The sequence below is a fragment of the Callithrix jacchus genome, chromosome 4 (genome assembly GCF_049354715.1).
Source record: "Callithrix jacchus isolate 240 chromosome 4, calJac240_pri, whole genome shotgun sequence".
Classification (NCBI taxonomy): domain Eukaryota; kingdom Metazoa; phylum Chordata; class Mammalia; order Primates; family Cebidae; genus Callithrix; species Callithrix jacchus.
In genome coordinates, this window is record NC_133505.1 from 156503871 (window position 1) to 156529062 (window position 25192).

The following is a 25192-nucleotide window of genomic DNA, read 5'->3' on the forward strand; positions in this document are numbered from 1 at the left end:
ACCTACCCTGAGCTGAACAAGTGTATGTTTTTACTTACTCCTGGAATGCTACAAAATGAAAAACAAGTAGTTCCTTTTGGGCAGGAAATTTCCTATGTGGTGTTATTTACTCCTTTTGTATGACATCAGGAAGCACATAATATCTACTTGTGTGAAAAGAAGAAAACTTCAGATGCATTAAATCATTAAATTCCAAATGCAATCATTACATGCAAAATATAAAAACCACAAAATAAAATGAATTACAGATTAACATTTACATAACTCTAGGACAGGATAACATGATGCCAGGGGACAAAAAGTATTAAGAAAGAAATCAAATGATTTGGCCAGGTGTGGTGGCTCACCTCTGGAATCCTAGCATTTTGGGAGGCCAAGGTGGGTGGATCACCTAAGGTCAGGAGTTTGAGACCAGGCTAGCCAACACAGTGAAACCCCATCTATACTAAAAATATAAAAAATTGGGCCAGGCGCGGTGGCTCACGCCTATAATCCCAGCATTTTGGGAGGCCAAGGCGGGTGGATCACAAGGTCAAGAGATCGAGACCATACTGGTCAACATGGTGAAACCCTGTCTCTACTAAAAATACAAAAAAATTAGCAGGGCATGGTGGTGCGTACCTGTAGTCCCAGCTACTCGGGAAGCTGAGGCAGGAGAATTGCTTGAACCCAGGAGGCAGAGGTTGCGGTGAGCCGAGATCATGCCATTACACTCCAGCCTGGGTAACAAGAGCGAAACTCCGTCTCAAAAAAAAAAAAAAAATATATATATATATATATATATATATATATAATTAGTTGAGCACGGTGGCACATGCCTGTAATCCCGGCTACTTGGGAGGCCGAGGCAGGAGAATTGCTTGAACCAGGGAGGTGGAAGTTGCAGTGAGCTAAGATCATGCCATTGCACGTCAGCCTGGGTGACAGGGCAAAACTCTGTCTCAAAAAACAAAAATAAAAAACTAAGAAACCAACTGATTTGACCACACACGAAATGCAAATTCTATGAAAAGCACCCTAAGTAGCCTGGGCAATTATGAAACCCCATCTCTACTAAAAGTACAGAAATTAGGCATGGTGGTACACACCTCTAGTCCCAGCTATTCAGGATGTTAAGATGGGAGGATCATCTGAGCCCAGAAGGTCAGGCTGCAGCGAACCATGATCATGCCACTGCACTCCAGCCTGGGCGATGGGAGTGAGACTCTATCTCAAGGAAAAAAAAAAAAAAAAATTAACAGAATAAAGATTAAAAAAAAGCCCCATAAGTAAAGCTAAAAACTAAATTAAAAAAATACCTGTATCATACAACCAAAGGCAAAAAAACAAACAAAAAAAAACCACATATAAAAAGATGTTACAAATAAGAAAATGCCAAACTACCTCAAAAAATGAAGAGGATATAAGCTAAGAATAAAAGCAAGTTTTAAAAGAAATGCAAATTAAACCAAACCGGTATTATAGTGGGAATCATAACGGTGAAAGGCTGGAAACATGAAATAATCAATAATAGGCAACCAATTGAAATAAATTATGGTACACACTCCTACAGCTTAGAATATTAACTAGCAGTTCAAAATGATAATAGAAAAAATGTGTTTACTGCTAGGGAACATGCATCCACAAAGATAATATATATATGTATATTTCATTTTATTAAGAAATTATATACATTGATGGATAGAAACGGATATGAAGAGTATTGTCTGTTTGAAATTCTAAGTACTTAAAACTTTCTTTTCTGTAAGTTATTTAGTAACAAAAAGTCTTTAAAAAATTAGTCCCAGCAATAATACTATAGACAGATCAGAAACCCAAAACCCCCTGAGATAAAGTGGCATTAAAAAAATTGAAAATAGGCAGGGTGTGGTGGCTCACACCTATAATCCCAGCACTTTCGGAGGCTGAGGTGGGCTGATAACCTATGGTCAGGAGTTCCAGACCAGCCCTGGCCAACATGGTGAAACCCCTTCTCTACTACTAATTAAAAATTAGCCAGGTCTGGTGGCGCACACCTGTAATCCCAGCTACTGGAGAGGCTGAGGCAGGAGAATTGTTTGAACCTGGGAGACAGAGGTCGCAGTGAGCTGAGATCATCACTCCAGCAATAAGAGCGAAACTCTGTCTCAAAAAAAGAAAAAGAAAATATTTATTAGGACAGAAAAGCAAAACCTTATCATAATTCCATAATTATGATTATTGGAATTATAAAGTAAATAAACACTTCAATTGTCTAATAGTACTGATTTATCATTAAGGTCTCAGGTCAATAACACATTTAATATCTAACAAATTTTGGAAAGATAGTATCATTAAAGTATCTTAAAACACTACATTAGGTCATTATTATCTCTGCAGACAAGAATAAAGATGGCTGATAAGACTATAGGTGGCTAAAACAAAAGGATTAAAATGGCAAAATTCTGGTGGGGGGTGGGGGGTGGGGACAAAGGTTAAAAAAAAAAAGAAAAAAATGGCACAATTCTTCACTCTGATTATATTATCATTTGATTAATCACACTTGTTAAGCATTGAATTTTAGTTTGGAAGTCAATTTGCTTATCAATATGAAATTCTACTTTATCACACGATGTCCAGTTTGGCAATTTTCAACTATGCCGTGAAGCTAAACAAAAGCTAAATTCCTTAGGAAAAATGTTGTGTTTGTTCCCTTTTCAACAGAAATAAAGTTGGGTCTAAGGAGTTGAAAGACTTCTGCTCAAAAACCTATTCTGAAAAAGGAACTTGTCAAAACATTTTCATCTTTAAAAAATTTCAGGATAGGTACAGTGGCTCACACCTGTAATCCCAGCACTTTGGGAGGTTGAGGCAAGCAGATCATGAGGTCGAGACATGGAGACCATCCTGGCTGACATGGTGAAACCCCATGTCTACTAAAAAACACAAAAATTAGCTAGGTGTGGTGGCGCACCCCTGTAGTTCCAGCTACTCAGCAGGCTGAGGCAGGAGAATTGCTTGAACCCGGGAGGTGGAGGCTGCAGTGAGCCAAGATCGCACCACTGCATTCCAGCCTGGCAACAGAGTAAGACTGTCTCAAAAAAAAATCTGTCTCAAAAAAAAATTCGAACATGGCTATACATCTTTGTTATTTTTGCTCTACTCAATTCTTTCTGAAAACATTTACTATAATTATTAAGGAAATAAAGTGTGGAAGGATCATAGGAAATACTTGCAATAAAAAGAATAATTGTTAACATTGACAATTGCCACTAGGAGGCGTATACTCCACATACTACTGATAAACATTGTAGGAACCCATTGGTGGTTCCCATAACCACCACTGATGTTGTGTTAATTGCCACATCTAAAACAAAGAACTAGTCCCATGAGCTGTCAATAATACTCTGAAGGCAACCTATTCATCAGCACCAGGATCCCACTGATTTTCTTGCACATGTTCACAATCTTTTGCCCTCTGTCATCCAACGGATTCTACAACTGTTGTGGGAGTGTCAGGCTAACAAAAGCCAAAACTGGGCATTGACATTAATGGCAGTTTATTGATGTTTCCCCTGCAAATCTCATATTTTCTGATAATAAAAGTTTGCACAGATGTTGGATTTCAAAAGGCTAATTGTGTGTTCTACCTGAAATCTTAAAATTACAGTACTTCTACGAAAAAAGATGTCTAGTAACATAAATTGCTTCTGCATCGGTTCCACAAACAAGACAAGGACCTAAAACATCCAAACTGTTCACAGACAGAGTCCTACTGGGAAGTAAGCTTGTGATTTCAATTCGGTCTTTTGCAGGATCCGTGCTGAGCCAGGAACTAATGACAGATTGGTGAACATTAGCTTGGTTACTAATGCTATGAGACAAAAATGTACTGGTTCTTCCTCCTGAAAGAAAACAAGAAAAGAAAAAAAATTTAAGGTGGTTTTTATATTAGTAAACATGCAAACTTCTACTGAATTTAGACAGGTGATAATCTCAATATGTTTAATTCTCAGAATAACAGGTTAATAATTCCATTATTATACAAAACCATTTTTGACCAAAGGCTTATTCAGTGATATTAAATATTCAAATTTCCATGAGATAATATGGATACCAAACATGAAGTCTTCAGGCAAAGCAGATAATTTCAACTGACTCTGTCTTTCTGTTAATCTTTTATTGGAAAGTCTCAGAAAGGTAGCAAAATGGCCAGCAGACAAGTTGAATAAAGAAAGAAAAAAAAAAAGAAACCAAAAATGTAGGTAATATACGGAAATATAAACTCTTGGGTAATAAATGATCATGAGAAAGAATTTCTAGACACATTTCTAGTTGAATATTTCTAGATTTATATTTCTAGGCCAGGCATGGTGGCTCACACCTGTAATCCCAGCACTTTGGGAGGCCAAGGCGAGTGGATTGCCTGAGGTCAGGAGTTCGAGACCAGCCTGGCCAACATGGAGAAACCCCATCTCAAAAAAAAAAAAATATATATTTCTAAATATATATTTGTTACTACGTTTCTAAAAATATAATTGCCTTACCTCGGATCTTTTTTTATGCTTTTTAGATAAATGTTCTTAAAAGTGAGTAACACTACTAGATTATAAGCTTTTATCTCTAACACAGCATTGCACTTAATAAAGAGTAAAAGTGACGCAGGCAGAAGCAGTATACTTCCATTTTAGGCATTACTTATAACTTTCCTTTCAACTTGCTGTCATACCAAATAAGTACAAATTTAATTCACTCAGCAAATGACTGAGTACCTACTATGTGTCAGGCTCTGTGCAAAGTCCCTATGTCTTAAAGCTTAAAGATCAGTACATTTAAAATCTTGCTAACCCTTTAAAATATGGCTCAACTTCCTTCTCTAAGAAAACTTTGAAGACAACCTCTAGTTCATGTTTTTCTTTTCTTTCCTTGAACCCTCAGCATTACTTTGTAACAATTCTTATATCCTAATTGAACTTTCCATGCCTCTGTCCATGACTATGTCTTAAGAGCAGGTCTCATATTTCATATTTGTTTTACCTTTTCACAGTGTCTCATATACTGTGCCTTGCAATAGTAGACACAGGATAAAGTTTTATTTCCAGTCTAACCAAGGTTCCTTAAAAGTAAACTTGCAAGTTCAAGACTGTGGTTAGTGTAGGAAGGAAATCAAAAACTAAGTATATACTTAGTCAATTCTTAGATGAAACTGTTCATTTCTCCATAGATGAAGTTAGCATAGACATGCATGCATGTTCCACACATGCTCTCCCCTCCAGAATTTTACTAGAGAAGTTTTAACATTTTTTCCCCTTAATTTTTCTATCTTTTACTGTTCTTACATTTTACATTGCTCTTGGACACTGTAAAGATTAACATATTATTCAAGCTACTGTGATAAGACTCCTTTCCTCATCTCCCTGCTTTTACTTTTCTCCTCCCCACTCCCAGTCTAATGTCCTTATCATGGGCTACAAAGTCTCATGACTCCTCAGCCACCATCCCTTATCTCCCACCACTCTACCCTGCTAGCTGAGCTGCAACCATGGTGTCCTTGCTGTTCTCTGCCTGTCTCAGGCCCTCAGCATTTGCTGTTTCCTCTGCCTGGAATGCTTTCATGTCACTTACACCTTCACTTCTCCTAAGACTCTGCTCAAATGTTCCTTCTCTCAAATGTTCTCTCCTTAGACTCTCACTAGAGTAGCTCCCCTCACCTCTGTCTCTATTCTTTATCCTCCTACTCTGCTGTATTCTTCTTCATGGTAATTAGCAGTGTATTTTGCCAGGTTATTTCCCTTCTCCTTAATTTTTTTTTTTTGAGACAGAGTCTCGCTCTGTTGCCCAGGCTGTAGTGCAGTAGCACAATCTTAGCTCACTGTAACTGCTGCCTCCCAGGTTCAAGCTATTCTCCTGCCTCAGCCTCCCTAGTAGCTGAGATTACAGGTGCCCACCACCACGCCTGGCTAATTTTTATATTTTTAGTAGAGACAAGGTTTCACCATGTTGGATCAGAATGGTCTTGAACTCCTGGCCTCAGGTGATCCACCCACCTTGGCCTCTTAAAGTGCTGGGATTACAGGCATGAGCCACCATGCCTGGCCTCCTTTTTCTTTTCAGTTCTCTTCCCCACTTTTCTGTGCTCTGCTATATACTGTAGGGGGTAGAAGTCGGCAAACTCCACTTTCCAGGCTGCTTTACCACCTGCCATCCAGTGGGCCTGCCAATGGGAGGTATTCATGGTGGGTGACTGGAAGGCAGAGGGAAGCAGCAGCTCCTTCCTGCTCCAGGTTTCTGGCAATAACATTGGTGGTAGCTCCAGCCTGGTTGAGGTAGTGCCTTTTCTGCTGATTCAGAACCAACTTTTTTTTTTTTTTTTTTGAGACAAAGTCTCGCTCTGTCACCAGGCTGGAGTGCAGTGAGTGGAGCTCAGCTCACTACAACCTCTCTCTGCCTCCCGGGTTCAAGCGATTCTCCTGCCTCGGCTTCCCGAGTAGCTGGGACTACAGGAGCCCACCACCATGCCCAGCTAATTTTTGTATTTTTAGTAGAGACGGGCTTTCATCATGTTGGTCAGGATGGTCTCAATCTCAGCTTTGAGATTCGCCCACCTCAGCCTCCCAAAGTGCTAGGATTACAGGCATGAGTCACTGTGCCTGACCAAGAACATTTACAGCGTTTCCAACAGTGCAGCAGCAGGGGTACTAACGATTATTATTTCTGGGTGCTCTTTTTTCTTCCTATTTGTTCTCCCAGCACCCCTCCTATTCCCTTGTTTTCCTAGTCCTTCTAACACATGTGAGACCACTTCCTTCTACCTCTGAGGTAGTTTCTGATACTCTGATTGGACTCTAATTGTCTATTTTTTAACTGTCTGCTAGAATATTTGTTCTATGTGTTGACATTTTGTTCTGCTTACTGTTGTACATCTTGGTAGGCATTCAGTACATATTTCTGAATGAATAAGCAAACGAACTTTGGAACCACAGACAAACCCTGAAAAACAGGAAACTTGGAAAATGCAAAAACACACACAAATCCTTGATTAGAAGTACATGGGTTTTGGCTGACCATAACCTACCACTGACTATAATGAGGAAAGCAGATCTTTTTTTCTTCAGATGGAGTCTTGCTTTGTCACCCAGGCTGGAGTACAATGGCATGATCTCGGCTTACTGCAACCTCCACCTCCTGGGTTCAAGCAATTCTTCTGTCTCAGCCTCCCGAGAAGCTGGGACTACAGGTGCAGGCCACCACTCCCAGCTAATTTTTTGTATTTTTACTAGAGAGAAGGTTTCACCATATTGGCCAGGCTGGTCTTGAACTCCTGACCTCATGAACCACCCTCCTCAGCCTCCTAAAGTGCTGGAATTACAGGTATGAGCCACTGCACCTGGCTGAGCTCAGGCCTTTTAACCTGAGAGGAAACCAGTATCTTCAGTTACATCAAATATCAATTTGCTTCTTGCCACTTACCCAAACTTGGCAATGCAATATAAAAGATTTGCCTGTGTCTATGCTATGGCATGAGGGTCCAGGTTAATGGCACTCACAAAGGAGAACCCTGGCTGTCTCAAGTGAGCCAGCTTACAGCATTTCTAGCCATCGGCCATACAGTAGTAAGTAACTTAACAGTCAGATTTCAAACCCTGTGATATTCAAATTTACTCTGAGGTAAGAGAATAATAATGTTTTGCCATTAAGTAAAAAATACGATATGTCTAATTTGGTATTTAAAAGTATAATAAGGCTGGGTACAGCAGCTCCTGCTTATAATTGCAGCATCTCTGGTGGCCCAGGCAGTAGGATTGCTTGAGCTCAGGAGTTTGAGACCAGCCTGTGTAGGATAGTGAGACCTCATCTCTACAAGAAAAAAAAAAAAATTAGCTGATTGTGGTGGAAAGTACCTCTGGTCTCAGCTCTTTGGGAGACTGAGGCAGGAGGATCACTTGAGCTTGGGAGGGTGAGGCTGTAGTAAGCCATGATTATGACACTGCAGTCCAGCCTGGATGTCAGAGTAAGACCTTGTCTCAAACAAAACAAAACAAAATAAAATAAAAGGATGAGGCCAGGTACAGTGTCTCACACCTGTAATCCCAGCACTTAGGGAGGCTGAGGTGGGCGAATCACAAGGTCAGGAGTTTAAGACCAGTCTGGTCAACATGGTGAAACCGCATCTCTACTAAAAATACAAAAAAATAGAAGGAAAAAAAAAAAAAAGAAAAATTTTGCTGGGCGTAGTGGTGGGTTCCTATAATCCCAGCTACTTTGGAGGCTTAGGCAGGAGAATCACATGAACCCAGAAGGTGAAGGTTACAGCGAGCCAATACTATGCCACTGCACTCTAGCTTGGGCAGCAGAGGGAGACAGTCTGCCTCAAAAAAAAAAAAAAAAAAAAAAAAAAAGTTTAACAAAATTACTCATAACAGGCTGGGCACAGTGGCTCACACCTATAATCTCAGCACTTTGGGGAGGCTGAGGTGGGCAGATCACTTGAGGCCAGGAGTTTGAGACTAGTCTGGCCAACATAACAAAACCCCATCTCTACTAAAAATACAAAAAAAATTAGCCAGGTATGGTGGCACACACCTTTAATCCCAGCTACTAGGGAAACCGAGGCAGAAGAAAAGCTTGAACTCAAGAGGCAGAGGTTGCAGTGAGCTGAGATTGTGCCACTGCACTCCAGCCTGGGTGACTAAGACTTTTTCTCAAAAAAGAAAAAAAAGGCCAGGGACTGTGGCTCACTCCTGTAATCCCAGCACTTTGGGGAGGCTGAGAGGGGCAGATCATTTGAGGTCAAGAGTTTGAGACCAGCCTGGCTAATACGGTGAAACCCCATCTCTACTAAAAATACAAAAAAAATAGCTGGGCATGGTGGCCCTTGCCTGTAGCTCCAGCTACTTGGGAGGCTGAAGCATGAGAATTGCTTGAATCCAGGAGGTGGAGGTTGCAGTGAGCCAAGATTGCGCCGCTACACTCCAACCTGGGCAACAAAGCTAGACTCCATCTTAAAAAAAAAAAAAAAAATTAAACACAGGAATATTCATTAAAAAGTTTTACCTTGATGAAAGAGTAACGACTTTTCAGGTACATCTGTGGAGGCATCCCAATGCCAGAGGGATCCATCTTCAGAGCAGGTAAACAGATGATCTGGGTTGGATGGGTGAAAGTGAACTTCCCACACTAAGAGATAAGAACCAAGAAGCTCATTTCTGTGCAGATTTGCTGAACAAACAACATTAACCCCCATCTCTAGGCACCATCTTCCATTATCCTCCATCACATACCTTCAAGCCTCAAGTCTATCATAAAAATTAAAGGCTTCAGAATTAAAGAAAAGACATAACTCTCCAATGGCTATAACATATAGAAAGGAAAAAGAACACTTTGGGAGGCTGAGGCGGGTGGATCACCTGAGGTCAGGACCAGCCTGGGCAACACGGTGAAACCCTGTCTCTACTAAAAATACAAAACTTAGCCAGTCTTGGTGGCACATGCTTGTAGTCCCAGCTACTCAGGAGGCTGAGACAGGAGAATCACTTGAACCCAGGAGCTGGAGGTTGCAGTGAGCCAAGCCTGCAAAACTGCACTCCAGCCTGGTCAACAGAGTAAGACTCTGTCTGGAAGAAAAAAAAGAAAAGGAAAAAGCAGCCAAATAAATTTGTGTACTGGGCAAGGAAGTAAATGAAAATATTGCTAAAACATTTAACCTATTATATTTTTTTATGAAAAAGGTGTGTGTGTTTTTTTTAAAATAGAGACAGGGTTTTGCTATGTTGTCTCCCTTGGTCTTCTACTCCTGGCCTCAAGCAATCCTTCTTCCTCAGCCTCCCTAAGAGCTGGGATTATAGGTGTGTGCCTGGCTAGGAATGACTATTTTTTAAGGAAAAGTTTTTTTTTCTTTTAAGATGTAGTCTCACTCAGTTGCCCAGGTTGGAGTACAGTGGCGCGATCTTGGCTAACTGAAACCTCCTCCTGGGTTGAAGTGATTCCCCTGCCTTAGCATCCCAGTAGTTGGGATTATAGGTGCCTGCCACCATGCCTGGCTATTTTTGAATTTTTAGTAGAGACAGGATTTACCTATGTTGGCCACGCTGGTCTCAAACCCCTGGCCTCAAATGATTCACCTGCCTTGGCCTCCCAAAGTGCTGGGATTATAGGCGTGAGCCACTGAGTCAGGCTGGAAAAGTTTTTTTTTAATTGGTAAGTTCATATTTTTCAACTCCTGTCATTAATATATGAAGATTGTATCACTGGAAAGACTGAGAAAGACCCTAATAGAAATATAAAAATGATTTCTAAGAGGCAATATCCAATATTGGTTAATGCCAAGATTCTGAATACTTCTGGTCTCTATCATAGAAATAGCAACTGACTTCTTACAAACAAAAATTTGGAAATGTTCCAAAAATTTGAATCCAGTTTCAGATGGAGGAATTTTTATTTTTTATTTGTTGATTATTTATCAAGAGAAACTATTTCTTAGCCCACATATTTATGCTTCATACTTTAGGAACACAGGTCAGTGACAAACTTCTACGTAATTCAATGCAAAGAATTTCTCTCTTATTTTGAAACAGTCTTGCTCTGGCTCCCAGGCTGGAGTGCAGGGTGGCATGGTCACAGCTCACTGCAGCCTTGACCTCTCAGGCTTAAACAATCTGCCTAGCTCAGCCTCCCAAGTAGCTAGGACTGCAGGCATGCGTCATCATACCCAGCTAATTTTTGTTTTGTTTTTTATTCTTGAGATGGAGTCTCGTTCTGTCGCCAGGCTGGAGTGCAGTGGCATAATTTTGGCTCACTGGCAACCTACACCTCCCAGGTTCAAGTGATTCCCCTGCCTCAGCCTCCCAAACAGCTGTGACTACAGATGTGCGCCATCACACCCAGCTAATTTTTGTATTTTTAGTAGAGATGGGGTTCCACCATGTTGGCCAGGATGGTCTCGATCTCCTGACCTCATGGTCTGCCTGTCTTGGCCTCCCAAAGTGCTGGGATTACAGATGTGAGTCACTGAGCCTGGCTAATTTTTGTATTATTTATTTATTTATTGAGATGGAGTCTTGCTCTGTTGCCCAGGCTGGCGTGCAGTGGCACAATCTTGGCACATTACAACCTCTACCTCCTAGGTTCAAGCAATTCTCCTGTCTCAGCCTCCCAAGTAGTTGAGACAACAGGCATGTGCCACCATGCCCAGCTAATTTTTGTATTTTTAGTAGAGATGGGGTTTCACTATGTTGACCAGGCTGGTCTTGAACTCCTGACCTCATGATCCACTCACCTTGGCTTCCTAAAGTGCTGGGATTATAGGTGTGAGCCACCATGGCTGGCCTAAATTTTGTATTTTTAACGGAGACAGAGTTTCTCCATGTTGCCCAGGCTGGTCTCAAATTCCTGGGCTCAAGTGATCTGCCTGCCTTGAACTCCCAAAGTGCTAGAATTACAAGCATGAACTACCGTGCCCAGTCCCAAAGAAACTGTTATGTATTCCAAAATCACACTCCATTCTGAAAGATATCAGCCTTCCTTGTTTCCTCAAAATCTTTTATGGAATTGTAATTTCTTTTCTTTTTTTTTTTTTGAGACAGTCTTCTCTGTCACCAGGCTGGAGTGCAGTGGCGTGATTTCGGCTCACTGCAACCTCTGCCTCCCAGGTTCAAGCAATTCTCCTGCCTCAGCCTCCTGACTGGCACTACAGGTGTGCACTACCACACTAATTTTTTTTTAAAACGGGGTTTCACCATGTTGGTCAGGTTGGTCTTGAACTCCCGAACTCAGGTGATCCACCTGCCTTGGCCTCCAAAGTGCTCGGATTACAGGAATGAGCCACCACACCTGGCTAATTTTCGTATTTTTAGTAGAGATGAGGTTTCTCCATGTTGGCCAGGATGGTCCTGATCTCTTGACCTCGTGATCTGCCCATCTTGGCCTCCCAAAGTGCTGGGATTAAAGGCGTGAGCCACTGAGCCTGGACTCTTTTTCTGAACCATAATTTCTATAGAATTATAATAATAAAAAAAATTAGCCAGATGTAGTGGCACACACCTGTAGTCCCAGCTACTTAGAAGGACAAGGCAGGATCATTTGACCCCAGGAAAGTTGAGGCTGAAATGAGGTACCGTGTCACTGCACTCCAGCCTGGGCAACATAGCGAGACAGTCTCTACAAAAAATAAAAAATTAGTCGGGTGTGGTGGTGCATGCCTGCAGCCTCAGCTATCTCGGGAGGCTGAGGTGAAAGGATTTATTGAGCCAGGGAGGCGAGGCTGAGGCTGCAGTGGGCTGTGATCCACTATACTTCAACCTGGGTGACAGAGACCCCATTTAAAAAAAAGAAGTATAGGTCTAGGTGTGGTAGCTCATGCTTGTAATCTCAGCACTTTGGGATGCCAAGGCAGGCAGATCACCTTAAGTCAGAAGTTGGAGACCAGCCTGGCCAATGTGGTGAAACCCCATTTCTACTAAAAATATAAAAATCAGCTAGGGGGCACATGCCTGTAGTCCCAGCTACTAGGGAGGCTGAGGCAGGAGACTGGCTTGAACCTGGGAAGTGGAGGTTGCAGTTAGCTGAGATCACATCACTATACTCCAGCCTGGGCAACAGAGCAAGACTCTATCTCGGAAAAAAAAGAAAAAAAAGTATAATCCATTCTGGCATGATATCAAAGACAGAGTTGATAAAATGAAAATTTTCTGTCCAGTCAAATCATCTCCACTAGAATCAAAAGGCGGAAAAAAAAGGGCGAAAAAAAATAAATCTATCACGGCTGGGCGTGGTGGCTCAAGCCTGTAATCCCAGCACTTTGGGAGGCCGAGGCGGGTGGATCACGAGGTCGACAGATCGAGACCAACCTGGTCAACATGGTGAAACCCCGTCTCTACTAAAAATACAAAAAATTCGCTGGGCATGGTGGCGCGTGCCTGTAATGCCAGCTACTCAGTAGGCTGAGGCAGGAGAATTGCCTGAACCCAGGACGCGGAGGTTGCGGTGAGCCGAGATCACGCCATTGCACTCCAGCCTGGGTAACAAGAGTGAAACTCCGTCTCAAAAAAATAAATAAATAAATAAATAAATCTATCATTCATATTTATAAAAAAGCTGCAACAATAAATTGAGGAGCACAGCATTCATTAGCAAATATGACAAATAGCCTGCATTTGCATGTGAAAAGGGCATTCTTGCACACTTAACTATGGCAATATAAAATGGCATGATTTTTGTTACCTTTTTTTTTTTTTAGGGGGGCAGGGTCTCACTATTGTCCAGGCTGGGGTGCATAAGTACAATCATAACATACTACAGCCTTGAATTCCTGGACTCAGGCAATTCTGCCTTGGCCTCCTGAGAAGCTGGTGCATGCCACACCACCTGGCTTAAATTAGTATTATTAGCTTTTCAAAGAGGTTGTTGCCTAAGCTGACCTCAAACTCTTGGGCTCAAGCAATCTTCCCGCCTCAGGCTCCTGAGTAGCTAGAACTACAGGTATGTGTCAATGTGCCTGGCTTAAACTGGTATTATTTTCGTGTAGAATCCTCTTGTCAATGGATTATGCAAAATGTTTGACCTATCAACTCTACTTCTAAAAAATGATCCTAAGAAAATAAGTAGGCCGGGTGCAGTGGCTCACGCCTGTGATCCCAGAACTTTGGGAGGCTGAAGCAGGTGGATCACAAGGTCAGGAGTTCGAGACCAGCCTGACCAATATGGTAGAAACCCCGTCTCTACCAAAAATACAAAAAATTAGCTAGGCCTACGGTGGCATACACCTGTAGCCCCAGCTGCTTGGGAGGCTGAGACAGGAGAATTGCTTGAACCAGGAGGTGGAGGTTGCAGTGAGCTGAGATTGCACCACTGCACTCTAGCCTGTGTGACAGACCAAGACTCTGTCTCAAAAAAAAAGACAAGAAGTACATAAGGCTGGGCATAATGGCTCATACCTGTAGTCCTAGTACATTGGAAGGATCGTATAAGTCAAGGAGTTTAAGGCTGCAATGAGCTATGATCACACCACTACTATACTCCGGCCTGGGTGACAAAGGGAGACCCTGTCTTCCAAAAAACAAGGGTACATAAATATCTAAGGATTCTCAGTACAGTTTTGGATATAAGACTGAAGCCTGTGGCTGGTTTAGTGGCTCATAGCTTACACCTGTAATCTCAGCACTTCCTGAGGATCATTTGTTTGAAACCAGACTGGGCAATAAAGCAAAACCCCATATCCACAAAAAAACAACAAAAAAAATCAGTTAGGCATGGTGGCACATACCTATAGTCCTATCTACTTGGGAGGCTGATATGGGGGGATCACCTGAGCCCTGTAGGTCAAGGGTGTAGTGAGCAGTGACTGCACTACTGCACTCCAGCCTGGGCAACAGATTCAGACCGTCCCTTAAAAAAAAAAAAAAAAAGCCAGGCACATGGCTAATGCCTGTAATCCCAGCACTTTGGGAGGTTGAGGCGAGCAGATCATCTGAGGTCAGGGGTTTGAGACCAGCCTGACCAATATGGAGAAAACCCATCTCTATTAAAAATTCAAAATTAGCCGGGTATGATGGCACATGCCTGAAATCCCACCTACTTGGGGAGGCTGAGGCAGGAGAACTGCTTGAACCTGGGAAGCTGAGGCTGTGGTGAGCAGAGATGGTGCCATTACACTCCAGCATGGACAAGAGTGAAACTCTGTCTCAAAAAAAAAAAGAAACATGTTAAACAACTTAAATGTCAAGTAAAAAGAGATTAGATAATTATTTAAATTAAAAGCTATCATGTAAAATGATCCACGTGTGTCATTATGAAAAGGTGCTTATTATATGTCATATAACTCACCCAATAAAAACTTTCTGTATCTCCACAATACTTACTTTCAGCTTCATGAGCCTTCAGCAGAGATACAGGCATAGTACCTTGTCTAACATCCCAAATACTCAACATTCCATCTTGGCCACCAGTAGCTACAACATGCTGTTGGTTGGGATGTCTATCAACGCAGTGGAGTGGCACTCGGTCACCAGTTCTTTTGTGGGAGATAACATTGACATCAAAATCAGATAAAGTATAATTTATCTTTGTGTAACACAAGAAACATGGTTTTTTTTGTTGTTGTTGTCATTTTCGAGACAGGGTCTCACTCTGCTACCCAAGCTGGATTGAGGCACTGTGATCGTGGCTCATTGCAGGATCAAACTCCCTGGGCTCAGGTGATCCTCCCACGTCGGCCTCCTCCTGAGTAGCTGGGATTACATGTGTGCACCATCACGCCTGATTAACTTTTTGTAGTTTTGCAGAGATGGGGTTTCTCCATGTTGCCCAGGTTGATCTTGAACTCCCAGCCTCAAGCAACCTAGCCACCTTGGCCTCCCAAAGTGCTGGGATGACCAACATGGACACTGTGCCCAGCCTGGATTTTTCTTTTTTAAGAGAAAGGGTCTTGACCAGGTAGGTTTAGTGGCTCATGCCTGAAATCCCAGCACTTTTTGAGGCCAAGGCAGGTGGATCACTTGAGGTCAGGAGTTCAAAACCAATCTGGCCAACATGGCGAAACCCTATCTCTACTAAAAATATAAAAACTAGCCAGGCATGGTGGGTTTTTGTAGAGACGAGGGTCTTGCTATGTTGCCCCAGCTGATCTCAAACTTCTCACTGCAGGTGATCCTCCCAAAGTGTTGGGATTACAGGCGTGAGTCACCATGCTCAGCCAAGAAACATGTTTCATATGGTAACTAAACAACAACTTAGTGGCTGGAGCTACTGGTTGAATCTTTTTTTAAAATTTGAGACAGAGTTTCATTCTTTTTGCCCAGGCTGGAGTGCAATAGTTCGATCTTGGCTCACTGCAAACTCTGCCTCCCTGGTTCAAGTGATTCTCCTGCCTCAGCCTCCCAAGTAGGTGAGATTACAGGCACATGCCACCATGCCTGGCTAATTTTTGTATTTTTAGAAGAGACGGGGTTTTACCATGTTGGCCAGGCTGGTCTCGAACTCCTGACCTCAAGTGATCCGCCGGCCTTGGCCTCAAAAAGTGCTGGGATTACAGGTGTGAACCACCATGCCGGGCCTGGCTAAATCTTAATGATGCCAAAAAATGAACTAAATTAGATATATTTCCAAATAGTACAATTTTGAAATAATTCAAGGCCACAATTATTCATTCTCACTTCAATATGGAGACACAGAATGAAGGATAATCTGATGATAAGATGTATAAATCATATTTCCACTTCTTAGATTTCTTAAAAAATCATACATCAACTGTACTAAATATTATTTATCATCTTATTTTTTTTTTTTATATGGAGTTTCGCTGTGGTTACCCAGACTGGAGTGCAATGGCACGATCTTGGCTCACCGCAACCTCCGCCTTCTGGGTTCAAGCAATTCTCCTGCCTCAGCCTCCCGAGTAGCTGGGACTACAGGTGCGCACCACCATGCCCAGCTAATTTTTGTATTTTTAGTAGAGATGGGGTTTCACCTTGTTGACCAGGATGGTCTCGATCTCTTGACCTCGTGATCCACCCGCCTCGGCCTCCCAAAGTGCTGGGATTATAGGCGTGAGCCACTGCACCCAGCCTATTTATCATCTTATTAAATGCTTAGTTTTTATAACTATTTTTTCAGTGTGACACATTCTATTTTCGTATGAGAAAAGGTTGTATACCTAAAAGGGGGGATTTCTGCTCATAAAAAATATCTGGAATTATATTTTTCCCCTAATCATTATATCTGGAATATATTTTATCCATTAAATAATCATTGAAAGAGCAGAAATAAGTTCTCCACGAAATAATACAAACTTCAAAGAGTAAAGGTTCTGAATCACTATAACAAATAATTGCTAAATGAAAGTAGTGTCAACCCCATCAAGTTATTCAAGTTATGCTTTCTCTACCAAATTTAATCAGGGATCACCCTCTTAAAATGTAATTAACATAGCTTAAAGATAATTGCTATAAACAACCAAACACATTAATTTTGGATTACATTACTGAAATTACAAATCAATACTTACAGTGACAATATCTGAGAAGGCTCATTTCCTTGTTGTCTGAAATCCCATATTTTCAACTGTCCAATTGAATTCACAGTAAGAATCTCAGGAGTTCGAAGAAAGGTTACAGCATGGAGTGTACTACTATCTGCATTGTCTAAAAATTTTTAAAAATGGTAATATGTGTTAATGAGTTCCTTTTTTCCAAGAAAATCTTAAATCACACTCCTTTCATGGATTGCTATATTACAAATACAATTTCCAGTAACTAATAATTTAAATTTCTATAGAAAAGTACACAGTAATGTACATGTTTAAATGAATTCTCTTTGGATGGAAAAATATTACAGGACATCTGAACTGTTTTCTTTTTCTTTTTATTTTTTTTAAGATGGATATTGCCATGTCACCCAGGCTAGAGGGCACTGGTATGGTCTCGGCTCACTGCAACCTCTATCTCCCAGGTTCAAGTGATTTGCTTGCCTCAGCTTCCCTAGTAGCTGGGATTACAGGCACACACCACAACGCCCGGCTAATTTTTGTATTTTTAGTAGAGACAGGGTTTCACCACATTGGCCAGGCTGGTCTCGAACTCCTAAGCTCAGGTGATCCACCCACCTCGGTCTCCCGAAGTGCTGGATTTACAGGTGTGAGGCACTGGGCCCAGCCTTGAACTGTGTTAGAAATGGAAGGCTGAGTTTTCATACATTCTTTTTTAACTCTTAAGATTGTTCCCAGCACTTTGGGAGGCCAAGGCGGGTGGATCACGGGGTCAAGAGATCGAGATCATCCTGGTCAACATGGTGAAACCCTGTCTGTACTAAAAATACAAAAAAAATTAGCTGGGCATGGTGGCACGTGCCTATAATCCCAGCTACTCAGGAGGCTGAGAAAGAATTGCCTGAACCTAGGAGGCAGAGGTTGCGATGAGCCGAGATCGCGCCATTGCACTCCAGCCTGGGGTAACAAGAGCGAAACTTCGTCTCAAAGAAAAAGAAAAAGATTGTTACCCTGCATTTCTGAGAGAGTTGTTCAAGCTCCCCTAAACCCAATCTTATTTCCCACTAGTTCCTGATCTAGAACTTCCCTTCTATTGGGCCAAACCCCTGTGCTTTCTACAGAGCTCATGCCAATCTTGTATTATTCTGCAGACTCATCCCAAATCTACTTATTTTCATCCTCATCAACTCTCGCCCTCTCTATGAAGTCATTCCTGATTGTTATAATGGTCCTTCTGTTGATTTCCTGGTGTTTAGAACTTATGCCTCATAATTTAACATATACTTTATAGACTTTAGTTTGTGCCACTCCTCTACACTGCCACCAGACAACGGTCATTAATTAACAAATAAGTGATGTTGCCCAGTGCAGTGGCTCACACCTGTAATCCTAACATTTTGGGAGGCCGAGGCGGGCAATTCACTTGAACCCAGGAGTTGGAGACCAGCCTGGACAGCATGGTAAAACCTCATTTCTACAAAAATTAGCCAGGCATGGTGGTATGCATCTGTGGTCCCAGATCCTTGGGAGGCTGAGGCAGAAGGATTGCTTGAACCTGGGAGGCAGAAATTGCAGTGAGCTTGGATCATGCCACTGCACTCCAGCCTGGGTGACAAAGCAAGACCCTGTCACAAAAAAAAAAAAAAAAAAAAAGCAATGCAACTTAACTCAGAACTGAAAACCATAATAAACAACACAGAAAGCCGAGCACGGTGGCTCACACCTGTAATCCCAGCACTTTGGGAGGCCACAGTGGGCAGATTACATGGTCAAGAGATCGAAACCATCCTGGCCAACATGGTGAAAGACCATCTCTACCAAAAATACAAAAATTAGCTGGGAGTGATGGTGGGTGACTGTAATCCCAGCTACTCAGGAGGCTCAGGCAGGAGAACTGCTTGAACCTGTGAGACGGAGGTGGCAGTGAGCCATCATGCCACTGCACTCCAGCCTGATGACAGAGTGAGACTCCATCTAAAAAGTAAATAAATAAATAAAACAAAACAAAAAGATGGACGTATGGGCTCAATTCCTAGCGATTCTGATTCAAGAGGTCTAGAGTGGTGGACAGTTCAAAAAAACTTCCTCAGGCAAGTCTTATTGAAGCATAGTTGAGAACCAATACACTGAGTTTTCCACCTACAAGATGTAATCTCTGTGATTTTGCATTATAGACTCCTTGCAATCTGGCCTGTTTACCCTTCTCTTGCTTCATCTTTCATCTCTCCTGCATAAATATCTAAAGTTGGGTCAAACTATACTTTTTGTCATTCTCTGAAGGTCTTTATCCTGTCTCTGGCCTATTCCCTTTGTCTAGCATGCCATCTTTTAGTATTACTTATGGTCTAGAACCTAGAAAAAACTATTACTACCTACTCCCAGATGCTTTATCTGATAATCCCCTCTGGCCAAAGGAAAAAAAAGGTTTCTGTCTTCTCTAGTCAGTCATTTGTACTGGCCTCATCAATATACTGTCTTGACAAAAGCATCCTGTCGTGTGTGTGTGTGTGTGTGTGTGTGTGTGTGTGTGCGCGCGCGCGCACACATTTATATATATATTTTTGAGACAGAGTCTTGCTGTCACCCAGGCAGGCAGGAGTGCAATAGTATGATACTGGCTCACTAAAGCCTCAGCCTCCTAGGTTCAAGCAATTCTCATGCCTCAGCCTTCCAAGCAGTTGGGACTATACGCGTGTGCCACCATTGCCAGTTAATTTTTATATTTTTAGTAGACAGGATTTCGCCATGTTGGCCAGGCTAGTCTCAAACTCGTGGCCTCAAATGATCTGCTTGCCTTGACCTCCTGAAGTGCTGGGATTATAGGCATGAGCCACTGTGCCTGTCCATGTATTTTTATATCCCTCAACCATTTAACATTGTGTTTACTTCTGAAACAGAGTCTTGCTCTGTTGCCAGACTGGAGTGCAGTGGTGTGATCTCAGTCCACTGCAACCTCCGCCTCCTGGGTTCAAGCAATTCTCCTGCCTCAGCCTCCCCAGTAGCTGAGACTACAGGTGCGCACCACCATGCCCAGCTAAGTTTGTATTGTTGGTAGAGACAGGCTTTCACCATGTGGCCAGGATGGTCTGGATCTCTTGACCTCGTGATCCACCCCTACCTGGCTGTGTTTACTTAGTATATCGTAAGTACTCAATTACTCTGTGAGAGATGAAAGAAATAAAATGATTTTTCTTTTTTTGAGATGGAGTCTCCTTCTGTTGCCCAGGTAGGAATATGGCAGTGCCATCTCAGCTCACTGCAACCTCAGCCTCTCGGGTTCAAACAATTCTCCTGCCTTGGCCTTCTGAGTACCTGGGATTACAGGCATGTACATACTACCACACCCAGCTAACTTTCATATTTTTAGTAGAGATGGTTTCACCATGTTGGCCAGGCTGGGATTTTTCTTACCTATGGTTCTTACAGCTTCCTTGTGATCAGCTCTGAAGAGATTTATTCGACCATCCTCTCCAACTGTAACAATTTCTGGGTTGTTACACACAATACCTGTACATGGTGCACTGCTATAGGAAGGACTGCTGGGGCCTGTGTGGTAGTGAGCTGTAGTCCATTGCTGGTTGACTGACAGAGTCTAGGCATCAGAAATGAGGATACTATTAAAGAAAGTTTAAGGAACTAGCACTTTTTGCCAACAAGACTATCTTTAAATTCTGATTCACACCCTTCTAGAAGAATAAATCTCTCTTTTTTCCTTTAGAGTAATGAAATCTAAAAACTACTTCTATCAAAGTTCTGTATACTGAGGGTGGGCACAGTGGCTCATGCCTGTAAACCCAGCACTTTGGGAGGCCAAGGAATGAAACTATATCTAAAATATAATTCTCTGGCCCACCACTGTGGCTTATGTCTATAATCCCACCACTTTGGGAGGCAGGTGGATCACCTGAGGTCAGGACTTTGAGAACAGCCTGGCTAATGTGGCAAAATCCCATCTCTACTAAAAATACAAAAATTAGCCAGGTGTGGTAGCACCTGGCTGTAATCCCAGGTACTTGGGAGGCTAAGGTGGGAGAATAACTTGAACCAGGAGGCGCAGGTTGCAGTGAGCAGACATCACGCGACTGCACTCTAGCCTAGGTGACAGAGAGAGACTCTGTCTCAAAAATAAATAAATAAATAAAATAAAACATAAGGCTCTTATCGGTTTTTGTAAATGACTCAAAAAAACACTTAACATGAACTGGGTCTTGATATTTACTAGGCATGTCTATTAGAAAGGCTACCTTTGGTTGGGCATGGTGGCTCACATCTGTAGTCCCAGTACCTTGGGAGCCCAGGACAGGTGGATCACCTGAGGTAGGGAGTTCAAGACCAGCCTAACCAACATGGAGAAACCCCATCTCTACTAAAAATACAAAATTAGCTGGGCACGGTGGCGCATCCTTGTAATCCCAGCTACTGGGGAGGCTGAAGCAGGAAAATTGCTTGAACCCAGGAGGTGGAGATTGCGGTAAGCCGAGATCATGCCATTGCACTCCAGTCTGGGCAACAAGAGCAAAACTCTGTCTCAAAAAAAAATTCACTTTTCTATTTTGTTATTATTATTTTTTTCTTTTTCTTTCCCTAGAAAACAATATTCTATCATAAAAAATTCACTTTTCGAACTAAAGTTCTTTACCTGGTTATTTGGATGGTGAAGGAAAACTGTTACACATCCCGTTGATGAAGCAGTGACAATTCTTTCCTGGTCAAAAAACTAAAGAGAAAATTTCTGCTTGTTGAAGATTCAGAAATATTAGTAGGGAGGAAGTCCATTTCTTTATTTAACTTGATTAGTAGTAACTTCTAACAATTTTGAAAAGTGAAGTCTATGAGTGCTAAGCAAATAAATAAAATGTGTTAATGGAGCTGAAAGTCCAAACTGCCATACAAATAAGAGTATTTTTTTATTTTTATTTTTTAGTAGTGATCAAAAATAAGAGTATTTTCATGGATAAACAATATTTTTTTCCTAAACACATTCACTTACAATTGATTTGATTTGGGCTCACACCTGTAATCCCAACATTTTGGGAGGCCTAGGCGGACGGCTTGCTTGAGCTCAGGAGTTCAAGACCAGCTTGGGCAACATGGTGAGACCCCGTCTCTACAATAATACAAAAATGAGTTGGGCTTGTGGGAAAGCAGAGGTTGCAGTGAGCCAAGATCAAGCCACTGCATTCCAGCCTGGTTGACAGGTGAGACTCAGTTTCAAAAAAAGAATAAAAATTTTAAAAAAGAAAATATCTTTCCTAGGGCTAGGTAGCTTTCTAGAGAATAAAATGCAGGGACTCTCCACATCAGGATTTGAAAACTTAATTTCATCCCCACCACTCACTACTGGTTTTGAGACGTTGGCCAAGTTAAGTTCTCTAAATCGTGGTAAATCTTTAAAACGGGAGTACTAATCTCTACTTAGGGAGTTGTTATGAGAATTCAAAAAACAAAATGATGTAAAACCCCCTGTACAGTATCTGTCACATAGAACATGCTCAAGATATACTAGTCTCAATTTTCTCATTAGTAAAACAAAGATAACGATACTTGATTCACTGGCATGCAACAATAAATTAACTTTTGTAAAGCTCCCAAAACGGTACTTAGCACATAGCCGATGGTCAATTAATAAAAAGTATGATTAAATCTGTATCCCCTTTCCCAGTCCTTTTTCTGCCACTAAATGGCTAAATGATGTGGGGCAAATTTTAACTTATAGGGCACTCAGTTTTCTGTAAACCAGACGATCTTCTGCTTGTTTAAATATATTACTCAGTATTTTCAAATTTAGTTTTTGCATACTACAAAGATTTACCTGTAAATCCATTATATCACCATGGTGTCTGATATCACACAATAACTGATGGTCTCCTTCAAACCCTCCATCAGAGTCCAAGTTTTCAAAATCTCCAATAGACCACAGTGAAACATAATTTTCCTGTAAAACAAAAAGTTTTGTCTTGAGATGACATAAACGTCAACTCTGAAAATAAAACTTGTCCTGCCGTCAGGAAACCCTGCTCGAAAACATTTCAGAAACATGGTATGGTGAGTTTAAAACGCAACGAGATACGAGGCTCAGGCACACTGGCACCGGCTCTGAACTATGGGGTAACCGCGTCTGAGACAGGGGTTCCGGGGACCTAGAAGTGGGAGAAGAACCGGAAGGTGGGAGTTGGCGCGCGGGCGGACAGGGGTGCAGCTCAACCAGAGAAAGGGAGGAGGTGGTAGGGGTTCCTTAGCAGGGATACCTCATTGTCCCAAGATCCCGTAGCGAACGTTTCCGCGGTCTGCAAACTTCCCGGAGGCAGCGGTCGCCAGCGGGTTTTGCTGATTTTCTGAGACACAAACTTCGCATAAATTTCCTCCATGCGGAAAGCAATCGCAGCAACTACTGCAAGAAGCAAGCACAATGCGCGCCTCTCAGCCCCGCCTCTTCCCGCGGAGCTCTGATTGGATGGGACTATAGGAACGAGACGGTGGCTGCAGAGAGTCAATTCTTGTCGGTGGCCAGTGTGGGACTAGTCAGTACTGCATACTGGGAGAACTTAGCCAGAGAGGCCCATCTCACAAAGCGGCTCTGAACAAAGGCAAGAGCGCTTTGGCCTTTGAGCAGTAGGACTTGCTCCTAATCTGCAATATCAGTATTTTCTTGTGTTCAGTAATTGTTCAGTGTAAAATTTAAGAACAAAAATAGAAAAAAATCAATGCAATGGAAACCACCTTGAAACCATACCTAAGCAGTTGCAGATCACTGCGCAAAGAAAACGATTCAAAAGTCCTTACTAATGTGAGTACCTCGAATAAAGTGCCAACCTACTATCCTAAACCTCTCCCTATTGTCTCTCAAACAAATACTTCGCTTCAAAGTTAATACACACAGTCAAAGCCTGGAGTTGGAATTCTGAAGACTCCAGTTTTAGTTTAGTTTAGTTTTTTTTTAAGAGTGAAACCTTTTCAATGAGGGTTCACCATGTTGGTGAGGCTGGTCTTGAACTCCCGACCTCAGGTGATCAGCCCACCTTGGCCTCCAAAGTGCTTGGAATACAGGCGTGAGCCACCACACCTGGCCTCCAGTTTTAGTTTTGTTGCCAATTGCCTAGCTTTGGTCAAGTCAATTATGTGCATGATTAAGAATGAGGTTGGTGATATCGATTGAAAACGGCCCAGGATCAGTTTTCTAGGTTCCTTCTGTGCTTTTGGTTGCACCTGTAGTATTTTTCTCTTCCTCTTTATTCCTCAGAATCCTGCCTATCCTTCAAGGATCTGCTATTTCCTGTACCATTTCCCCTGATGACCCCAGCCAATGTTGATCTAAATCAACGTCTCACTCTGTGGCCCAGGCTGGAGTGCAGTGGCGCAATCTCAGCTCACTGCAACCTCCGCCTCCCAGGTTCAAGTGATTCTCCCACCTCAGCATCCGGGGTAGCTGGGACTACACGCCGACGCCACCATGCCCGGCTAATTAACGCATTTTTCTGTAGAATTGGGATTTCGCCATATTGGCCAGGCTGGTCTCGAACTCCTGATGTCAGGTGATCCGCCCGCCTTGGCCTCCCAAATTGCTGGGATTACAGACATGAGCTAGCACTGGATATGTAGAGTATTAATGGCATATATTTTGGATATTTTCCTCCTTCCTTCCTCCCTCCCTCCCTCCCTCCCTCCCTCCCTTCCTTCCTTCCCTTATTCCTGTCTCTCTCTCTCCTTTGACATGGAGTCTCCCTGTTCCCCACGCTGGAGTTAGGTGGCGCCATCGCGGCTCACCGCAACCACGGCCTCCGGCAACCACGGCCTCCCGGGTTCAAGTGATTCTCCTACCTTAGCCTCCCAGGTAGCTGGCATTACAGGCGCGCACTACCACGCCCGGCTAATTTTTCTATTTTTAGTAGAGATGTGATTGCACCATATTGGCTAGGCTGGTCTCACACTCCTGACCTCGTGATCCCCTCGCCCTGGCCTCCCAAAGTGCTGGGATTACAGGTGTGAGCCACTGTGCCCTGCGGTTAGTTTTCTTGAGATGCATATTCTTCCCCCATCAGAATGTGAATGCTATTGAATACAAGAGGTATAAGTTATTCATCTAAAAAGATGAACCTCCTTTACACTAAAGATATTCATAAGTGTGTGTTGGTTGTTTCTATAAGAAGGGCCATGATATGGTTGTTTGTTGTTTTATCTGATATTGGTAGTCTTACTTCACAGGGATAGTTTACAGAAGCACTGCGTGTAAATCCAACCCGTCTGGGTCCGCTTTAG

At 42.4% G+C, this 25192-nt stretch overlaps 1 protein-coding gene across 3 annotated transcripts; it reads right to left on the bottom strand.

Annotated features, from left to right (window-relative positions):
- Positions 1-1634: 1634 nt before the first annotated feature.
- NUP43 (nucleoporin 43) lies at positions 1635-23364 on the bottom strand. 3 transcript variants are annotated; one of them, XM_035296947.3, is made up of 9 exons: positions 23185-23364; positions 22749-22871; positions 21576-21653; positions 20348-20528; positions 16958-17093; positions 14814-14965; positions 14531-14631; positions 9013-9135; positions 1635-3863 (listed from the first exon to the last, which is right to left on the bottom strand). In XM_035296947.3, the coding sequence occupies exons 1-9, from the start codon at positions 23302-23304 to the stop codon at positions 3717-3719; spliced, it is 1161 nt and encodes a 386-aa protein (XP_035152838.1). In that variant the 5' UTR covers positions 23305-23364; the 3' UTR covers positions 1635-3716. The 3 variants fall into 3 exon arrangements, with proteins under 3 accessions (XP_035152838.1, XP_054110489.1, XP_035152839.1); XM_054254514.2 differs by having other exon boundaries at positions 14531-14635; XM_035296948.3 differs by lacking the exon at positions 14531-14631.
- Positions 23365-25192: the final 1828 nt, after the last annotated feature.

Excerpts from the sequence above, each read along its gene's own strand:
- NUP43 (XM_054254514.2), bottom strand. The coding sequence starts at position 23,304 with ATGGAGGAAATTTATGCGAAGTTTGTGTCTCAGAAAATCAGCAAAACC. Across the intron at positions 21,654-22,748 it reads GTGATATAATGGATTTACAG|TTTTTTGACCAGGAAAGAAT; the intron begins GTAAATCTTTGT and ends TTTTCTCTTTAG. Across the intron at positions 17,094-20,347 it reads GGAAGCTGTAAGAACCATAG|ACAATGCAGATAGTAGTACA; the intron begins GTAAGAAAAATC and ends AAAAATTTTTAG.